This window comes from Daucus carota, chromosome 3 (genome assembly GCF_001625215.2).
Source record: "Daucus carota subsp. sativus chromosome 3, DH1 v3.0, whole genome shotgun sequence".
Taxonomy (NCBI): domain Eukaryota; kingdom Viridiplantae; phylum Streptophyta; class Magnoliopsida; order Apiales; family Apiaceae; genus Daucus; species Daucus carota.
Window position 1 is genome coordinate 34,929,090 of NC_030383.2, and position 20,340 is coordinate 34,949,429.

At 34.4% G+C, this 20,340-nt stretch overlaps 2 protein-coding genes across 3 annotated transcripts; one reads left to right on the plus strand and one right to left on the minus strand.

Moving 5' to 3' along the window:
- The first annotated feature begins 5,958 nt into the window (after window positions 1–5,958).
- LOC108213450 (heavy metal-associated isoprenylated plant protein 39) lies at window positions 5,959–6,943 on the plus strand. Of its 2 annotated transcripts, none has more exons than XM_017385243.2 (3): window positions 5,959–6,114; window positions 6,212–6,293; window positions 6,576–6,943. In XM_017385243.2, the coding sequence occupies exons 1-3, from the start codon at window positions 5,959–5,961 to the stop codon at window positions 6,803–6,805; spliced, it is 468 nt and encodes a 155-aa protein (XP_017240732.2). In that variant the 3' UTR covers window positions 6,806–6,943. The 2 variants fall into 2 exon arrangements, with proteins under 2 accessions (XP_017240732.2, XP_017240734.1); XM_017385245.2 differs by having other exon boundaries at window positions 5,969–6,114; window positions 6,215–6,293.
- A 3,372-nt stretch (window positions 6,944–10,315) lies between these two features.
- Window positions 10,316–12,447, minus strand: LOC108211398 (pentatricopeptide repeat-containing protein At3g60050). The gene has a single exon (XM_017382991.2). The coding sequence runs from the start codon at window positions 12,152–12,154 to the stop codon at window positions 10,670–10,672; it is 1,485 nt and encodes a 494-aa protein (XP_017238480.1). The 5' UTR covers window positions 12,155–12,447; the 3' UTR covers window positions 10,316–10,669.
- Window positions 12,448–20,340: the final 7,893 nt, after the last annotated feature.

Consider the following 20,340-nt stretch of genomic DNA (forward strand, 5'->3'; position numbering starts at 1 on the left):
TTTCATCATCAAAACTTATCAAAAATACTCTCACAGCTGAACGAGTTAATATACTACCTTGAAATCAACTATTACATCATTTACGATTTGAAGACCTATTGATTGACCTATTGATTCCAACAAATGATTGCACAAGAATCCTTTAGTTATAATGGGATAAGAATTTTTAATGTATTTTATATTAAACACTCATAAGATTTTTATAGTTATTAAATATAAATTTGAGCAAAAGATTTTTTTAACTTATTTGTGTTTTTATTAAAAATTTTGTCATTCAAATATTTTAAAAAAATATCAAAAAATATTATTCATTCGGAACTCAGATTTTTTATTCATTCAGACTGGTCAGATATATTATTCATTCATATATTAATTGCTTAGATTTATCAATGTGACCTCTTAAATTAGCAATCACATAATTTAGTTTGATTATCTCGGAGGAATGGAATTGATATGTTTGATGACTAAATTGATAATTTAATTTTTATTTAGTTTATTTAAAGCCATCTTATCATAAAATTATCTATGTTGTTTATTTTATACTACATCTTATATTTTCACGAGTTTATATTTATTAACATTAACAAAATCAATAAAACTAGAAAAGACGACAACATATTTATAATAAAAAAATTTGGTTCACTTACTAGATGATCAAAATCAATATACTTGTATAAAGGAGAAGTGAGAGGCGTGTAGGTGGCGCCTCTCATATAGCTCCGTTCTATTTTTCTAATTTTCTGGAACTTTTGGATGAAAAATATCAATCATCAATATACTTATATAAAGGAGAAGCGAGAGGCGTGTAGGTGCCGCCTCTCATATAGCTCCGTTCTATTTTTCTAATTTTCTGGAACTTTTAGATGAAAAATATCAAAAATTAAAAGTACCTTTTTTAGTTTCGGGTGTATTAGAAGCAAGTTTCAAAATCTAATTTTGTTTCAGATTATTTATGGAATATAGTAGTTTGAAAGTTTTAATCTGATTTTTTTTCAGATTATTTAATTATGAGAAAGAGTAGCACACAAGTCTCTTTGCACCTATAAATACCCATATAGATTGTAGGGTTTTGGATCATCTAAACCCAACCTCCTCTCTCTCAATACCTGTAAAGCATAATGTAACGTAAATGTAATTACGATAACTCAACACAACAAAAGACAAGAAACAATACATAAGTATAATACAGGAATCTACAGGTTGGAGATTCGATACGAACAGAAAAAGACAATCAAGATATTTGAGACGAGCATCAGTCCACTGGAAGAAGTTCATTAACATGTTCAAGCCTCAGTGAAGAATAAAGCACAATCAGTTTCTGCTATCAAGATTGCCTGGAGATCAAGTATCAAAGACCAGAAGGTTCTAGTATATTTAATTTGATTATTTATAATCAAATTTATTGAAGCAACATCTAACCCGGAATGATTGATCAAGTACATTATCAAGCTAAAGGATTCAAGGAATTATTTCAGTTCGAGTCGTACGAAAGTATTCAGTGGATTCGATCAACGAATTAATTGATCAAGTCAATTAAATGATTCAGGAAGAGTCATCAAAGGATTAAAATCAATATATATATAGATATATTAATTAATTGTGGATTACTTGGATATAAATAATTCAAGTAATTAATTAAACACAATTATATATATATATATATATATGTATATATATATATATATATATATATATATATATATATATATATATATATATATATATGTATGAATGATTCTTGATGCAAGCTTGGGTGTCTCAGAATTTGCCTAAGTCAAGACAGTGTATCAACACACTATATGGCGCCAACTTTGACTAAAGTCAAAGTTTGAAGTTATAGACTAAAAAATACTCTAAGTACCCACACATGGGTACACTGAAGCGCACCCTTTGACTAGAAAGTCAAGGCGCAACTTCAGTTTCTTCTATTTTCTTCTAAGTCATATTTACAGAGACACAGTGGCACTTGACAAAGTCAAAGCGCAACATTTGACCATTCCTGGTCAATTGTTGCGCCTCTGACTTTATCAACTCTATGGGCGCAACTTTGTATATGTATAATTATTTATCTAAGTCCCTACACTATGGTGATGCATTTGGCGCAAAGTTTGACTGGGTGGCGCCAACTTTGACCACACTTCTCCTGGCGCAACTTGGAGCTTTTCTTTGGAGTTAGATTTATTTTGGACAATTCATTTTAACTACAGTTAAAATGAATTCGTCCAGGACGAACTCATGTCGTCCAGGACGAACTCGTTAACCATGGTTAGTTGTTGAGAAACCTATAAATAGAGCTTGATGTTTTCATTTGAAAACAACTACACACTTTGTAAAGTGCACACACTATACACATTCTCGAGAGCTAAGTTAGAATATCGATTTTATCGAGAGTTTGTAATAGAGTGATTGTAGTCTCTGCAGCCGACACTTGTGTTGGAATTTGTAGCACCCGAGGATTATTTCTAATACAAAGAATATTCCCCGACTTGCTGGAGTTGTTTATTTATGATTGATTTAACATGGACTGAAACAGAATTATTCCGCAATTAAATTAAATCGAAAAAATTGGTATAGACGTATTCAACCCCCCCTTCTACGTCTCATTGGACCTAACAATACCACAACCCTACCTCTCTCTCGTGATAGTTCTCTTGCTCGATTTCTAACTTGGTGGATGAGCGTGTAGGTGGAGCCTCTCATATTTCAGAATCTGATTTTGTTTCAGATTATTTATGGAAGATAGTAGCTTGAAAGTTTTAATCTGATTTTGTTTCAGATTATTTAATTATGGGAAAGAGCAGCACAAAAGTCTCTTTGCACCTATATATACCCATATAGATTGTAGGGTTTTGGATCATCTAAACCCAACCTCCTCTCTCTCAATACCACAACCCTACCTCCCTCTCGTGATAGTTTTCTTGCTCGATTTCCAACTCGGTGGTGCCGTTATTCTACAACGATAAGTGAAGGCTGTTTATACAGTATTAAAAAAATAAAGGTTGTTGCAAGCAAAGGTAGTTATAGACGGCTATGTTGGAGTCGACAAATCCAAACACAGGAAAAGAATATAGTCTTGACATAATATTGATGGATGATATCAATAAATTAACTGTTAGTGATATATGTTTGTTGGTTATCATTTTATAATATTGCTTTTGTTCTCCGGACATGTTTGTTGTTGTGAATTTTTATATGATTTACTTTGTATGCAGGAAAAAAATTATTCATGCATTATCTGTTTGCTCTGTTCAACCAACTTTTAAGTGAATGCTGTTTATAAAGTATTAAAATATAAAGGTTGTTACAAATAAGGATAGTTATAGACCGCTATCTCACGGATTTAAGTTAGATGTTTTTGTGCACAATCAATCCAAAAAATTGGAGTAAGATGACAATTTAAGAACATGATTACTTTTAAAAAAAAAACACAAATATAATTAAGATTCGTTGTGCTTTAAATTGTTAATTACGTGTATAAATTTATTTTCATTTTTTCACCATGCCACAAAATTATTTTATTGTACAAATATTAATATTGAATCATTAATATAATTTTTATAGGCCGCCGCAACGCGCGGCTTCTCCACTAGTTTAGATCAATGTTATTTACTAATATCAATTTAGATCACTTTTTATTCGATTATTGAGATGATTTAGATAAAATTTCTTAAATGGAATTATTTAATCATGCCTGTTCTCAAAATTTTGATTAGTTCTCAGATTCGTATATTTTTTAGATCCTGTTAGTCTCAAAATATTGGGAAGATTTGAGGTACGAGTATGTTATATTCCTATTTTCTCATTCAAAAGTCTATTCTCGGAATCAAGGGTGAATATTTGAATCTCTTGCGAACGTCGAACTTGATATCAGTAATTATTTAATTCTTCGTACCTAGAAAAAAGCTGCCAAATTTACTACTCCCTCCATCCCATTTTAAGTGTCCACTTTGCCAAAAAAAAAAATCCCAATATATGTGTCATACTCTTTAACCCATGCAACTTTTTACTAGTTCCAATATAGTATTAAATACAACTTACTAGGTCCAACATGAAAAAAGGTCAAATACATAGTAGGAGTGGTGCTATACATAATTAATATTTATAAAAACAAGGTGAATAGGTGTGTGAAGATAATGATAAAAATATTACATTAATTGTTTCTTAAAATGTGTGAAATTTGCAAAGTGGACACTTAAAATGGGATGGAGGGAGTATTACTATATTTTAACAATCTTTTGAAAACCATTTTTCATCGATAGTGAGGAAAGGATATCTATCTTCGAAACATAAATTTGCGTTTTGAGAGTTTCTCTATGTGTTGCAATTGTATTTGCCACCGTCAAGAAAGCACACCAAACTAGTGTTTGAATCCACCAGTTGTATGGACACTCATAACTCATAATTTGACTTTTCGAGAATAACCAAGTGCAGCTGTGCAGGGAGTCCACAATGCTCAGATAATTCAAATAAAAAACAGTACCTTGGAGAATAAAATAACAATACTCTCTCCGTTTCAAATTACACGTCCACTTTAAAAAAATTATATAATTTAAAAAAATGGAAGTTCACAAACTAATTGCATTAAATGATCAAAATATGTGAAGTGAGATTGATTTAGGAAATATAAATAAGAGATATGTGGAGTATGATTGACTTTGAAAATATGATTTTGCATTAAAAATTGAAGTAAACAACTAATTTAAAACGAAAAATTTTGTTAAAAGTGGACAATAAATTAAAACGGAGAGAATATCTCATTAAATAGGGGGAGACCATCTATTACTACTCCCTCCATCCCATTTTAAGTGTCCACTTTGCCAAAAAAAAAATTCCCAATATATGTGTCATACTCTTTAACCCATGTAAAATTTATACTATTTCCAATATTATATTAAATACAACCAACAACTCCTCATAAATATATTTAGAAGCATTATGAATGTATAGTGTAATTTGAAGTGAGAGAAGGTCCAATACACAATAATTAATGAGATACGTAATTAATATGTATGAAAACTAAGCTGATTAGTTGTGGAAAGATGATGATAAAAACATTACATTAATTGTTTCTTAATATGTGTGAAAATTACAAAGTGGACACTTAAAATGGGATGGAGGGAGTAGTACTTTACAAAACAAAATCTCCTGATTCCTGAATTATTAATTCACCAATTTTGCAGCCTGAATTTTCAAAGATAGGCGATAGCACGTGGAAACCCGAAACCCTTTCAAATGTAATTCGTTCAGTCACGATTTACAACGCTGTTTTTCAATGCCGGTTGCAACTTGACCACGGAGCCATGCATTGCATTGAATTGAATTGAATTTGAATTGACTTTTTTTTACTTCACTGCATTTCCTAAAGCCGTCTTAAATTTTGAACTTTGATGTTATTCTTCAAAGAATACAAAAGATCAAGGATTTTAGAATGTGCATAAAACAAAATTATTAATTGCATAAAAATCTTGTGTAAAGATATCATAAAAAAGTTTTATCGATCAAATTAAATAATGCAACGGCTACAAATATGTATGCTTAATGCTGTAATTCGATCCGGACAGCTCGCGAACTCGCCCGGCTCGAACTCGTTTTGATGGGCTCGGCTCGGCTTGTTTAATTAAACGAGCACGAGTGAGGCTTTGGCTCGTTTTGTTAAACGAGCTGACTCGACTCGTGAAAATTAACGAGTCGAATTCGGGTAGCGTTTCAGGCTCGATTTAGTATTAAATTAAATGAGCCGACTCGCTCGACTCGTTAAAATTGGCTCGTTTAGCTAAACGAGCCAGTTCGACTAGACTCGTGAAAATAAACGAGCCGAGTTGAGACAAAAATTTAGACTAAATTTTTTAAACGAACCGAGATATGCCCGGTTCGAAACTCGGCTCACCCGACCGAATATATGTTTGCTATAGAAAAGATCTCAACAATCGTATGCGAGGACGTGCACCCATCATATTTATGTATGCTCTTTGTTTACGCAAGTTCGGTCCCCATCTATATATCCCCTCCTCAATATCCTCACTTCGCTCTCCTTATTTCCTTCCTTTAGTTTGTAAGTTTATACTTCGTCCCACTTTTTGCTGCATCTATTTCGCTCTTCTAATGGCTCCTCAGGTACTCTCTCTCCCCCTCTCTCGATCTCTCTCGTACACACAACACTCCACACTAAACATGCACAAACGTCTAACTCTCGATCACGAATCATATACAGCAGAAAGTGGTATTGAAGGTCATGACCATGACTGATGACAAGTCCAAGAAGAAAGCAATGGAAGCTGCAGCAGACTGTTACGGTATCCGATCCTCCCCTTGTTTTCTTACAAAATTTTATGTGCAATAAAACATCTTATATGATTCATTTTACACCATTCTAAATTTTACAAAATTATAGAAGTGCCCCCCAAAAATTTGAAAATAAATAGGTGTTTTTCGAAAATTTGCTTCGTGCCCCCTAAGATTTTGTGTCTAGATCCGCCCCTGCTCATATCCATGAATTATTATTAATCTGTAGTTCAACTAATAATTTTGGGTGGAGTATTAATTTACGGGGATTTTATTGTATTATTATCTTACAGGAATCGATTCGATATCGGTGGACTTGAAAGAGCAGAAGATAACAGTGATCGGAGAAATGGACTCGGTGGGACTTGTGAAGAGATTGAAGAAAGTTGCCAAGGTTGATATTATATCAGTCGGTCCAGCCAAAGAAGAGAAAAAGGAGGAGAAGAAAGTGGAAAAGAAAGAGGAGAAGAAAGAGGTCCCCAAGGAAGAAAAGAAAGATGTGAAGAAGGAAGAGAAGAAATAAGTAAAGCATAATGATTAATCAAGTTTAGCAATTAATTAAGGAGTAGCTGATTAAGTTGATGCAGCTGACTGTAGCTACATGAGATGTTTGAGATTTTGTTTTAATCTTTTATATTCCTTTATCGCACTTATATTTACTTACTACAAATCAGTGTTGTAAAAAGCGGAAATCAGACTTAATCGGTGAAGTTACGGAACAAGGATTAATCGGAGATTAATTGAATTGATTGGAGTTTAATCAGATTGATCGGTGATTAATGAGAGATTTAATCAGTTCAGCGAGATACGGAACAGGGATTAATCGATGATTAATCGTGATTAATCAGTGACTTTTATAACAGAGCTAAAAATTAGAGATTCTCTTGAATTAATACACACATATGAGCAGCTCAAACATCATTTCGAGTCTTGCACTTTTCTCTCAGATTTTGTATGGGTGAAAAGCATATGGTTGCGAGTTAAAAGTCGGTGAAATGAAGTAACTATTTTCAATCACATGCTCTGTAATTTAAAATATTGAGGAGTGCTACTAATTTTATTGATGTGTCATATATTTGAAAAAATCATAAAGTTGATTGTTGATTATAATTTTATCTTTTTAGTTGAAGAATACTATTTTAAGTGATAATCACTTATATGCCATTTCAAGACCTTTTCCATATCTTCCACCAAATTTAACTCCTTGTTTTGTACCTCCTCTCATTTTTAGAGTAAATGTTTTGGAATGAAATTCTAAGTGAAAGTTTTGAAATAAAGTTTGAAGTGTATATAAGCCGTGCTTATAGACTCACTTATTTTGAAATATAGATATAGATAGTTTGATTTTTCACGATTATATTGCACTATGTAATGTCAGATTTTGTCTCTTAGCAAATCAGACCTCACACTTTGAAACGTGGTAGTTTGTAACTTTAAGTTGCATTTAGCTTTCGGTTTGTAACAATGACCCACACATCCGTTAAAAACAACTGTTAACTTTAACTGTTTGAGATGTAACAGTGTTTATATTAGTTTCTAACAGCTACTTTACCTCCTGTGACCTCTCAAAATTTATATATAATATTTTGAAATTAATTCTGAACAAACACAACGATATAAAAAAATTAAAATAATTTATAAAATATGTATTTATTTAAAATTTTAAAATAAGTTACATCGTTTATGTAAAAAAAGAAATTCAAATTCTAAATCATAATACATATTTTATACATTATTTTAAATTTTTTTACATCGTTGTGTGTGTTCGGAAATAACTTCAAAATATAATATATAAACTTTGAGGGGTCACGGGGGTAAAGTAGTTGTTAAAAACTAATATACACACTGTCATCTCTCAAACAATTAAAATTAACGACAGTTTTTAACGGATGCGTGAGCTAGGATTACAAACCGAAAGCTAATTGAAATTTAGGGTTAAAAACTTTCACGTTTCAAAGTATGGTGTCTGATTTGCTAATAAGCCAAAGTATGAGGTTCTAAAGTGTTATATACTCATTTTTTTAATACATATTTCTCAATTTAAAATTGAAGTAGAGATAAATTTTTGGAACAACTTATCTTTTGAAACCTCATCTTTAAGCCACTCATGATCAGTTCATAGCATGTCAGTATGTGCCATGTACAATGTTGAGAGTGCGGGTTTAGTTTTGCTGCTTTTGCATTTCTTTCTCAGGTGTCAGGACACCAAAATGAGGGTGACACAAGCCGAATGTCATGACAAGAAGGTTGAGCCAAATAAACTTTTAGAACTTCGGATTAGTAAAAAAAAATAAAAATTACCGTACTCTTTCAAATCTTATTTAGTGCTATTTTAGACTTCTTTCAAATCTTATTTAGTGCTATTTTAGACTTCGATGCAATTCTTATGTGTCATATTTCAGACGATCTGTAATATATGGGGATTGTGATAAAAGATGGACGGTTCAAACATATGGTGTCACTCTATGCGTAAACTTATTTAAAATCAAAATAGAAATTTTTTGAAGTCGCGCACAAATTGATTGATGAGAGATGAAAAGAAAATACAATAAAACATATTTCAAAAAAATATTACTAATGAAAGGAAATAATCATATTAGAAACAGAAAGTATTTTGTGAGATATATGTAACTCCTTAAATTTATTCTTATTTTTTTTAATTTTTATTTCTATTTAATCATATATCTATATATCATTGTTGTAGAGATTGGAAATCAGAATTAAACGATTACCCTAAATCCTGTCAGAATTTTTTTCCGATAAATCAAACTTTTTTAATCAAATCGGAGTGTAATCAATAAAATGGGAAAAAAAATTAAATAATTGATCAATCGTCAAGCGAACAAAAAATAAAATCACTCATCAATATATGCCATCCTTGGGATTTGCCTCTGCAAAATCGAAGTGCTTGACACATTGCCACCCTGAATAAAACACGCAAGTACGCAACAATGTAATGTGACAAACTGAAAATGTGTACATCACAACTTCTTTCAGTTGAAGATTAACGTAGTGCTATCTGATTCTCAAGACATGATGTGCTCTGTAAAATCATAAAGAAATGGAAATAATTGAAATCTAGTGTCTAAAAGGCAATGCAAGTACGCAACCTTTGCGATAACTGGCTGTTGACACGCATCAGGGGGCTTGGCAGCTTCTCCTGCGAGTGAATAGTCAGTATACAGCTGCTTACAATGATATAGACATTAGAACAGCTATAACCACTGAGAGCCGCGGATTACTAAATAATATACGATGATACAATTTAAGGTTATGCTGCTGAATGCTGATAGTGAATAAACGTTCAAGATAATGATTAGGAATACGACATTTTCACAAATGATGGACACACATTTAGTGAGCATATATATTAAGAAGTTTAGATCGTAGAAGCAAAAAAGTAATCCAATTGGTGCTCAGAAACCAGAACGACCTAATCCAAGCTGGTAATGTATAAAAGAAAATGATAAAGAAGCGACATGATTCAACAGCAGGAAGATTAAATGCACCTAGATCATTCAGTAGCCTTAAAATTAATCCACATCTCTCAAAGGGAATGGGACTGACGGCCCTCCATAAAATGAACCAGTTGTGTTAAAGCTAGGATGACAAGGTGCCAGACCCTCAAGTGTCATTACCTAAGACCGCAGCGTTAATATTAATCCGTATCTGTTGGATCTTTAAATATAAGCGTATATCCTTAATATTAATCCACATCTCAATAACACTGGAACTGAATGCCTACTGTTAAAATCAATAAGTTGTGTCGAAGCCACGACAGTCGATGACAAAGGGTCAAACCCTAAAGTGTAGCTACCTAAGACTGCAGAACTATTTCATGGACCAAAGGGGAATATGTGACATTGATTGGAAGCAAGAAAAGTAGCAATATTACAGATTCTATATTTTCCAGTCTCCTTTGATGAGCAGACATTGACAATGATGGAAGAAGAATTAGTTACAACATAAAAGAGGCATATTTCAACCCAAAACCATTGTAGGGGGAATAATACAGAGTAGAAAACATAGAACATCAGAGAAAAAATGTGCTGATTAAGTGTGAAGTGCAAAAATATAGGCCTTACAATGTACTAACCACAGAGATTTTTGGGTATAGAGATAGAAAGGGTATCAATGGCAACCAAAAACTAAGTATATTAAGAAATTCAAAAGTGATCTACAAAAAAAGCTTCTTTTTCCAGGTATTCCTGTAGGCAAATAAATGGGGTAAGGATGCAAGCTAACAAATAGGAAACTGAGAAAATGGAAGAAAGATTGTGAGCAATTACATGACTAAACTTACACAGAACAAAAAGAAGCGGCAGGTATATCTAAAACTGTAAGAACTCTTACAAATTTACACTAAAATCCCGCATAGTTAGCCACATTAGCATCTTCTATAACGCTTGAACCTTGATATGAGATCAATATACCTCCCCTTTTCCACCATCACTCTTATAACTTCATTAGCTTCAAACATCTTTCCGGCATTGCGCAGGTAACTTATGAGGGTATTATACACAGTAAAATTTGGAACACACCCTCTGGATTCCATATCTTCAAGCATCAAACGGGCTTCCTTAAACTTCCCAGCCATGCAAAGCCCACGGATCATTGAATTGTAGGTAAAGACATTTGGGACCTGGCCTTTAACAATCATCTCAGTAAAATAATCCTGAGCTGTCTCCAGCTCCCCTGCAACAATAAACCCTGTAATAATAACAGTGTAACAAACCACATCTGGCGAACATCCATATTTAGTCATCTCAGCAAAAAAATATTTGCACGCATCCAAATTTCCAGCTCTACTCAGTCCATCTATTAATGTGGTGAAGTGAAGAACACTTGCCTCAATGCCTACTTCCTTCATATGGTTCAATAGATTAAGTGCTGCTAGGGGTTTGTCACCTTTTCCAAGAACATGAAGAAGGATGTTAAATGTATGAGAATCTGGAGAATATCCATTCCTACCCATTTCATCTAGTAGTCTGTGGAACTGATCAAGCTTCCCGAGCCTATATTTCGCAAACATTAGAACATTGTAAGTCATTGTATCAGGATCATGACCTTCAATCAACATCTGCTGGTACACCCACTCAATCAATTTGTACTGCTTCACTGTAAGAAGGGAGTACAAAATTGCATTAAAGGAATGCTTAAATGGCCTATACGTAAATGTCTTTAACTTAATAAATCTTTCTACAGTTTTTCTAGCTAAACCTGCTTGACCACAGGTACATATTACTATGTTAAATGTGCGTGCAGTAGTCGGTAATCCTTTCTCAATCATTTCATCCACTAATCTCCACATTGCTTTATATTCCTCAGAATCTGCAAAAATCTTCATCATCAGATGATACGCATTCACTGTATGTGCATAGTTTTCTTGGATACCAGACCAAGTAAAGAACTTATAACCCATTTTCGCAAACCGGGTTTTATTAGCATAGTTAATATTCGTCAATATCCCTAAAAGAACATATCGCACAAAGAGCCCCGAAACCGTTACCTCCATATCATCTAAAGCCCCTTTTGCATCAAAACCAGGACCATCTTGACTAAGAATACTTAAGGCCCTATCAGCATCACTTCTCGCCATCTCAGTAAAACCCCTCCTCATCGAAAAATTTGTTTGAGAATAATCTCCATAGCTGCAACTAGTTCCTGCACTACCTAACGATCCCCGACTATCTGTTTCTTCATCCAAACCAGGAATAAATTCTGAACAATCAAAATTCACATCCAAATACTCCTCACTACTTCCAAACCCATTACCCCCTCCATCACCACTCCGGTTGCACAAAGAACGTGAAAATCGACAAAGACTAGAACTTTGCATAACCCTTCTAACAAAAAGAGTTACACAGTACATAGCAATAGTCAACCAAGAACTGAAACAAACCCATTAAATTTCCAATTCATTAACTTCCAACACACAAGTTAACACCTTAGACAAACTGATTCCAAGTAAGCCTCCACTAAATTAATTAACTGAGAAAAACCCATTTACAAGAATCCAATAATAAACAAAACCCAGTTCTCGGGTTCACATAACATTGCAATTGCAAAGAAATCTAGCGATAAAAATGCAAATTATTAGGGTTTAAGAGAATAAAAATGAGGGTTTAGTGTAGCTAGTGAAATGAAATGATGACTAACCTTGAAGGAATTGATTTTGTAGCTGAAATAAATAAAAAGTGGAGCAGATTGAACAATCCAGAGTTGATAAAAATGAATCAATTTGTAAATGAGAGAGTGCAGAGTGGGTTTTAGGAATCAAGAAGGCTAAAAAAGAAATCAAAAAGGCTGGGGTCTCATTGGATCGGATTGTATTTGAACCGGATCTCAAGCCCGGTAAACAAAAACCAGGTAATTAGGAATTAGGGCTCGATGCTATTTATTTATGGGTGTTCTAGTGTGTGCCAATGAGCACACACTAACAACTGCTTTTTATACTTTCTACTGAGATGGAGAGTATTGGTCATAATATTTGTGCATGTAGAGGTCATGAAAGTTCAGTGAATAAATCCTCCATCTAGTGAAAAAGTGATTGTTATGGTCACACACTAAAAAATCCGTTTATTTATATATAAAAATATTTTTTTTTGATAATTCAATATTAGATTTTGGAAAATAGACTCAGGTCCCGACCATCGTCCCACTAGGTGGGGTAGAGCGGATGCGGGTTCGATGCGGTTTTTGGATAAAAACCGCAACCAGAACCGCATGCCCTCGGTTTTAGAAATCAAAAACCTCAACCACAACCTCATCGTCGGTTTCGGTTCCAAAACCTCAGATTCGGTTTGTATCGGTTCGGTTTCGGTTATAAAACCGCATGAAAAAAAGAGAAAGAATTATTACACATGAATAATTAAAATTTAAGTAAAAATTATGCATCCATCCAAAATTTACATAAATATTAATACAAATTTAGTTCAGTTTGCTATCTGATCACTGATGTATGTCGTTGCCTGCTAAGTGCACTGTAATTCAATGGAAAACCACACTGAAACTTCTTTTTGGAACAATAATCCGATTAAGTATTTGCCGCAATAGTCTAACTAGCTAGCCAGACCTGAGGTGATTTGGCTGTTACTAATGGGAAACATCTATTTTTTTTAGTATGATATTCAAAGATAAAAAGACTGTTTAGCAAAAGTTATGGTGTACACACACTTTCAATTCTTATGCTAATGCAAAAACTGTATTGTTTGCATTTTACAGCAGCTAACAAAGTTCCATGACTAATATATAAAAGTTGTAGCAGGAATGTCATACAGTCAAATGTTCATCAAGATAATCATAGTAATTCCAGTAATTCCACTAATTCTAGATTTCTAGTAAATGTATATGTAAGTTTGTATTTTTTAAATTTAAATTTTATTATAAATATTATATATATGTATATATATATATATATAATATTTTAAAAATCGGATCGGTTTGGTTTTTTTTCCGGATCGGTTCCTAGCTATAACCGCAACCGAATATTCGGTTTCTTGCCGTAAAAGCAATATGTTTTGTCTTTTTTTGTTGAATACAAGTCAGTAACAAATAGGCTTCTTTCCCTCACTTCTTTGAGAGAGAGGCTTTCATTATTCTTGTGATAAATTTTGCAGTCAAATGCATCGAAATCAACCTTGAATCCTTTATTATTGAATTGGATGCCACTCAATAGATTGTGCTACAGTCCATCTACAAGAGCAATATCATCAATGACAACATTTCCAATTTCCAATCGATCATATCCCATTGTGTAACCTTTGTTGTTGTCTCCAAAAGTTATAGTTGGGCTAGTCTTCTCCACAAACTGTGACAGCAGGGCCTTGTCACATGTCATGGCCTTGGAGCATCCATTGTCGATGATCCACATGACCTGTTTATTAATTTTTCCCTGCACACTGAATGAGATTAAGTTGCATTTGGTACCCAATTTTTGTTGGGTCCTGCAGTTACATCATTGCTAAGATTAGCATCATTATTTGCTACAGTTATCACAGTTTCATCAACCACATCAAGATTATCAACAATGATATTTTTGACATCCCTTTTTACCTACTGTAACTTTGAAAATGGCACTGCCTTTTTCTTTGTAGGTGTAGCCTAAATACTGACATAAGTACGCTCGAGAGTCTCAACATCATACGAGTGAGAGCATTTAGCAGTTGATAGAATAGGCTGATTAATCACAGTACTCATGGTAGTAATCTTACAAGGCATGCAATCAATATCACTACACATCCATAGTTCTATCCATTATAGGGGTTCCGTGTAGATTACCATTAACATTGACAACATTAATAGGAGTAGCAGCATCTTTCTTACAAACATGGGTAAGGTGATGAGAGGAACCACAATTATTACATAACTTCCTAAGTGCCTCTTAGCATACTCGCCATTCTTTCCTTGACTGATTTTACCATTTATGTTTTTAGACATGGTATCACCTGTGTTGATAGCACATTCAAAAGTTGTTGTCGGACTACCTTTGACAGCATCATTAGCTTTAACTGTCTTGACAGCAGTTACAAAAGTAACTGCCTTAGGTTTCCTCTTGACGGTACCTTTAAAAGATTCTGTCGTAGCTTTGTTGACAACATTCTTTTAACGTGCGGTCTGTCTGTGTAAAGAGTCAACTGTCATGGGTTTCTTGACAATATTGTTCTCACTAGCAATCTTACTGTCATACACACTATCCTCATCATTCAGCTCTTTCTTGATGAGTAAAGCTTCCTCATCAAACTCATATTCAATAACTTTGAATACAGGCTTCTGAACCTTTCTGAGAATGTGTGGTTTGCCAACATCATCACCAACACAATCAGACACAGCTTCCTTACCAGGTCTCCTACCATATTCATAACCAGTGCCTAACTTATTGTTTTTAGTGCCTTTCTCAGAGATGTCCTGAACAACTTGAGAAGAGTTCTTATAGGCCTTAAGTTTAAATTCATTTTCTGCTAACTTAGTCCCAAGATATTCCTCAATCTTTTTGGCACAAGCTAAGTCATTCTTGAGCTTTTCATTATCAGATCTTAAGGAATCTAAGGAAGCAGTTTTAAGAAGCAACAAGTCATTATCAGCAGTTAAGGTCTCATTCTTACTATTAAACTTGATTATATCTTCATGAGCTTCAGAAAGACTAGTGTGCAAATTAAACATTTCAGCACTCATATTTTTAATAGTTTTCTTGCACTCACCAACAGTCATATTAAGTAAGACAAGTGAGGGTAACTGAGTTGAAGAGATTGATACCTATCAGTTGAGTTTGTCATTAGAGCAAGATTCACCATCTGCTCGTTCTCTTCTTCATCAGTTTATTCCCAACACATGCCCTCAACAACTTATGCTCTTCCTTGACCTTTCTTGCCTTGACCGTCAGACTCTTTGTCTTTTCTTCTGAATTGCTTGGGCTTTTTGAACTCTCCAGCAAAGTGTCCAAGCTCTCCACAGTTGAAGCACTTAAACTTTGATCTATCCACCATCCCAGATTTGTATCCTCCACCAGAATTTCCACCATCATTCTTGCTTGAACCAATCTTGTTGAACCTTGAGTACTAACACTGAGATTTAAATGGTTTGTTCTCTTTGAACTTAAAGTTTTTGAACTTCCTTGCCATAAACGCCATGGCAGGGTTGTCCATACCTTCCATCTCCTCAAGGGTGTAGTTTTTGAATCTTGATGCTTGACTTCTGCATACTTGACACGATCTCAGGTTTTGTTTACAAGACTATGAAAACAACCTAACCTGCTCTGACACCAGTTGTTGGTCCAAGGATGTATTGCAGAAGGGGGGGTTGAATGCAATACTGATAATTTTAAATCTTTATTCAACAACTAATTCATGATTTAAGTTTATCAGTGGAAGTTTAAGGCAAGTGATAAAAAACACAATAGCTTAACTTCACAAAATAATTGGTTTATTTATTTCGTTGTTTTTCTACAACCTCAAGAAAGAGTTTCTCGAGCTTCAGTTCTTCTCAAGAGACACAGATGAGTATTCTTGCACTTGCTAACCTTCCTTGCTCTACAGATGGTGATGTTTACTATATATCGATCAGAGTATTGCACATCACAACCAACACGGGTTCTGAAAGTCTAAAAGTAGATTTTGCTTTTGTGGCTACTTTGTAGATTGCAGCCAATGTGACTTTCCTAAAATGCTAATCAAACAGATGTTAAATTGTATTAAAAGCAACCGAGGATCATTCTATTTTGAGCTCTGCAAATCTCTATGGATAGTGACCTAACCTCTTGCAGGCGGTTATCCACGACTTTTTGTCTCTTGAGCTTCAGTTCTAGACTTTACAAATGTGCTACAAAAACAACTTTCTACAACATCCCTGATCTTTGAACATCTTTATCAGCCACAGGGTTGACTTAATGAAGAATCAAATCTTATCTCATATTCTCTGATGACAGGGACATGGTGACACCAGAAATTGTTGTCAAACAATGATTGAGATGACAATGGCTTCCCGAGTACGCTTCTGAGTGGAACGCCAGTTCTGGCGTCATGCGAGCGGAAACTTGTTGTCTGTGGAGCTTCAGCCAATGTTGCTTTTCAGAATCAGACTTGCTGTGGTGACCTGGCAACTACCTGTCTTGTGTAGAATTACTGTCAACCATCTGACAGTAGTAGTCCTTCGTTTTTGTTGTCATTCTTTTGCGTCTTGGGGCATGAACAATATAATTGCTTCCTCCAAGCATACTTGTATTACAATTGACAGTAATGAAAAAGACACTACAAAGACATACTCTGGTTGTGACAATATGTTCTACTTGGATAAATCTAAGTACATAAAAATGTTAAGTTGACTACAGTCTATCACCCTAAATCCCAACAAGTTTCTCACATGTTTTTCAGCAAAAAGTTGTTGTTGCTGTCTGCAATAGCAACGCCAAACCGTACCTAAGTCATTTTTAAATCCAATTTGTAGAATAACTTATAGCCCAAAAAAGAATATGAATTTGAAATTCTACAATTGACATGTGTTAAATTGGAAATGAATAATACGTTTGCAGACACTTAAACTGAGAAAGTATTAGAAAATTAATAAAATATTTATTTTTACTATTAATAAATTTAAATTTAAATATAAATGTCCATCTACTATAACAAAACAAAGAGTAATATATATGTGTGTGTGTGTGTGTAGTGCCCTCTGATTTATAAAAGTAATTGTTTGACGTTTTGATTACTATATTTATGTTGTAGAACATAATCTGTAGGTTGTCGTGCCACACCCCAAACCAAGACACACACGCACACACACGAATCAATATGAACAAGTGGTACATTGAAAGGCATATGTTCAGCCTATTTGTATTTAAAGAGGTACAACTCAACTCAGATAAGAAAGCTCAGTAAATAGCAAGTCATCGGAATCCGTACGAAGAACGTCAAATGATTTATGGGAATTATATGTCAGATAAATTCCAGGATGCTGCTGCACACCACTGAAAGAAGTTCATTAATATGTTCAAGCTTCAGTGCACAAATAATCTTTTGTGGCACGTCCAGGAGTTTAGAAGATATAAAGTTTCTATACTTTATTTTATCAGAAGATTCCATTTAATGAAGAAGTACTTACAAGACGAAGACTCGACGAACAAATCAAATTCTTAATGTTTATTTGACAAAGAATATTTGATTTAACTAGATACAGATGAACCAGACAGTACATCTGTGTATCAGTTATTCAAATTAAATATTTGAAGTCAAGCAGAAGTGGTAGTTCGATCGATTGACAATTCAAGAAGAAGTTAGTAAAGTTTAAAGAAGACGAAGAAGCTGTTCCACTGAAGAATAGGTGATTAAATATTTAATAGATTATCCTACCGAAGAGTCAAGTAACAGCAAGACAATCCCTTAGAGATTGTCCTACCGAAGTAATTGCCTGCAAGACCATCCTAATTGTCTGACCGAGACATGGACTCTTGCAAGACAATTATGAATTGTCTGACCGATGGAAGGCTTCCAAGACAATTCTTAATTGTCTGTCCGAATGGTTCCTGCAGACAATCCTAATTGTCTGACCGAAGGTCATTTGTCTTACCCTTCCTGAAAATTGTCTTTCTGCCATGCTTTTGGCTTGCTAGGCAATTGTAATTGTCTTGCCCTTGCTAAATTGTCTTTTCTACTTGTAATTGTCTTGTCTTTGCATTGTCTTACAAGTACAAAGCTTTGCCTATATATATGGCATAGCTTCTTCATTTCTAAGTGTTCATCACTTTGATATTCAAAGCATTTGTAAAGCTTTCAAGTTGTTTGTAACTTGCTTGATCGTTATATCCACAGTTTTCTGTGCTTTGATAACCCGGTTGTTTTAATCACTAAATCTAGAATATACCCTGTTGAATTTATTCTACGAACTTTAGTGGACATTAAAACTGAACCATATTAATTATATAACGACTTCAAACATTGTTATATTAATTAATTATAATCTGATTAAAAGAGTTTTATTCAATCAGATTCACTTCCGCGATTTTTTGGTATCGATTGTATTCAACCCCCCCCTTCTACAATCGTATCTGGACCTAACAATTGGTATCAGAGCGGTTGATACCATTTTCCGTATCAGATCCTATACACACTCTGTAACGTCCAAATATTTTTTATTCGAATTAATTTTATTCCAAAAATTAATTTTGATTTAAAATATTTTTCTTTCAAAAATCCAAATCTCTCCAAACACTATTCACTTTAAATTCTTAAAAAAATGAGTACGCAAAAGATCAGTAGCATTAAAATCCCACCGTTCAGCCAGGAACACTTTGGCCTATGGAAAAGGCACATGTTCCTATTCCTCCGAACAACGAACAGAAAATACATTGGGATTTTGGACAAAGGTGTTACTACTCCGATGAATGTCATATTAGCACACGAAGAGGATGGTGTGTTAATACCTCATCAGGTCATTCCGAAAGAACTTTCTGAGTACACAGATGAAGAGAGTGAACAGATGAACTTAGATGACGCTCTTCAACTAATTTTGGTTGAATCTCTAAATCCAGTGATGTACAATGCTGTTGTAAATTGTACGAACGCCAAGCAAATCTGGGATACATTAGAGATTATCAATGAAGGCTCAGAGGAAGTTAGGGAAAATAAGAAAGAGATACTGATGGCTCAGTATGAACAGTTTGGTTCCAATCCCGGAGAAGGGATTTCAGAAGTGTTTATCAGACTTAATAATTTGATAAATAATTTAAATCTGAATGGGAAATTCTATGACAAGAAAGAGGTCAACATGAAGTTTCTCTTAACACTTCCTGAACATCTGGAACACAGAATCACTGCCATCAGGGAAAGCAGAGATCTGAATGAGATTTCTCTGGAAAGACTCTACGGAGTTTTGAAAACTTATGAACTGGAGCAAGTTCAGAGTAAACCTCGATATGGCTGGGGTAAAACACAGAACCATTCGAGAGCTCTAGTTTTTGAGTCACCTGTACCGGAAGAAAAGAAGGATGTTGTTGTTCCTTCTAAGACTACTCAGGAATTTGTTGTACCTGAGATGGGTCAGACTGCTTCTTCCAGTGGTGACGAAGAGTTCTATACAATGGAAGAGCTTGAACAGTTAGAAGATCAATCTCTATCACTGTTTGCCAAGAAGTTTGGAAACATGAGATTCAGGAAGAACCCCTCCTTCAAGTACAAACCTACTGTCAATAGGTTTCAAAAAGGAGGTTACTCATCTTCTACAAGCAAAGGAGGATACAAGACTGGGATGGTGGATAGAAGCAAATTCAAATGCTTCAACTGTGGTGAACCTGGACACTTTGCAACTGAATGCAAACAGCCCAAGGTTCAAGGAAAGAGAAAAGATTCGTACGATGAGCTGAAGCAGAAGTATGATGCATTGGTTAGAAAGCATCAGGGTACTTCTGGAGGTCAAAGCTTCAAGAGCAAATCATATCTAGCAGAAGGGAAAAGTTGGGATGATACAGATAGTGATGAAGAAGAGCAGATTGGGAATGTTGCTCTCATGGCTAATGCTGGATCATCTTCACCTCCTCCTGCTGGAAGCTTTCAGGTAGATCCTACATGC

Excerpts from the sequence above, each read along its gene's own strand:
- LOC108213450 (XM_017385243.2), top strand. The coding sequence starts at position 5,959 with ATGTATGCTCTTTGTTTACGCAAGTTCGGTCCCCATCTATATATCCCC. Across the intron at positions 6,115-6,211 it reads CTCTTCTAATGGCTCCTCAG|CAGAAAGTGGTATTGAAGGT; the intron begins GTACTCTCTCTC and ends AATCATATACAG. Across the intron at positions 6,294-6,575 it reads AGCTGCAGCAGACTGTTACG|GAATCGATTCGATATCGGTG; the intron begins GTATCCGATCCT and ends ATTATCTTACAG.
- LOC108211398 (XM_017382991.2), bottom strand. The coding sequence starts at position 12,154 with ATGTACTGTGTAACTCTTTTTGTTAGAAGGGTTATGCAAAGTTCTAGT.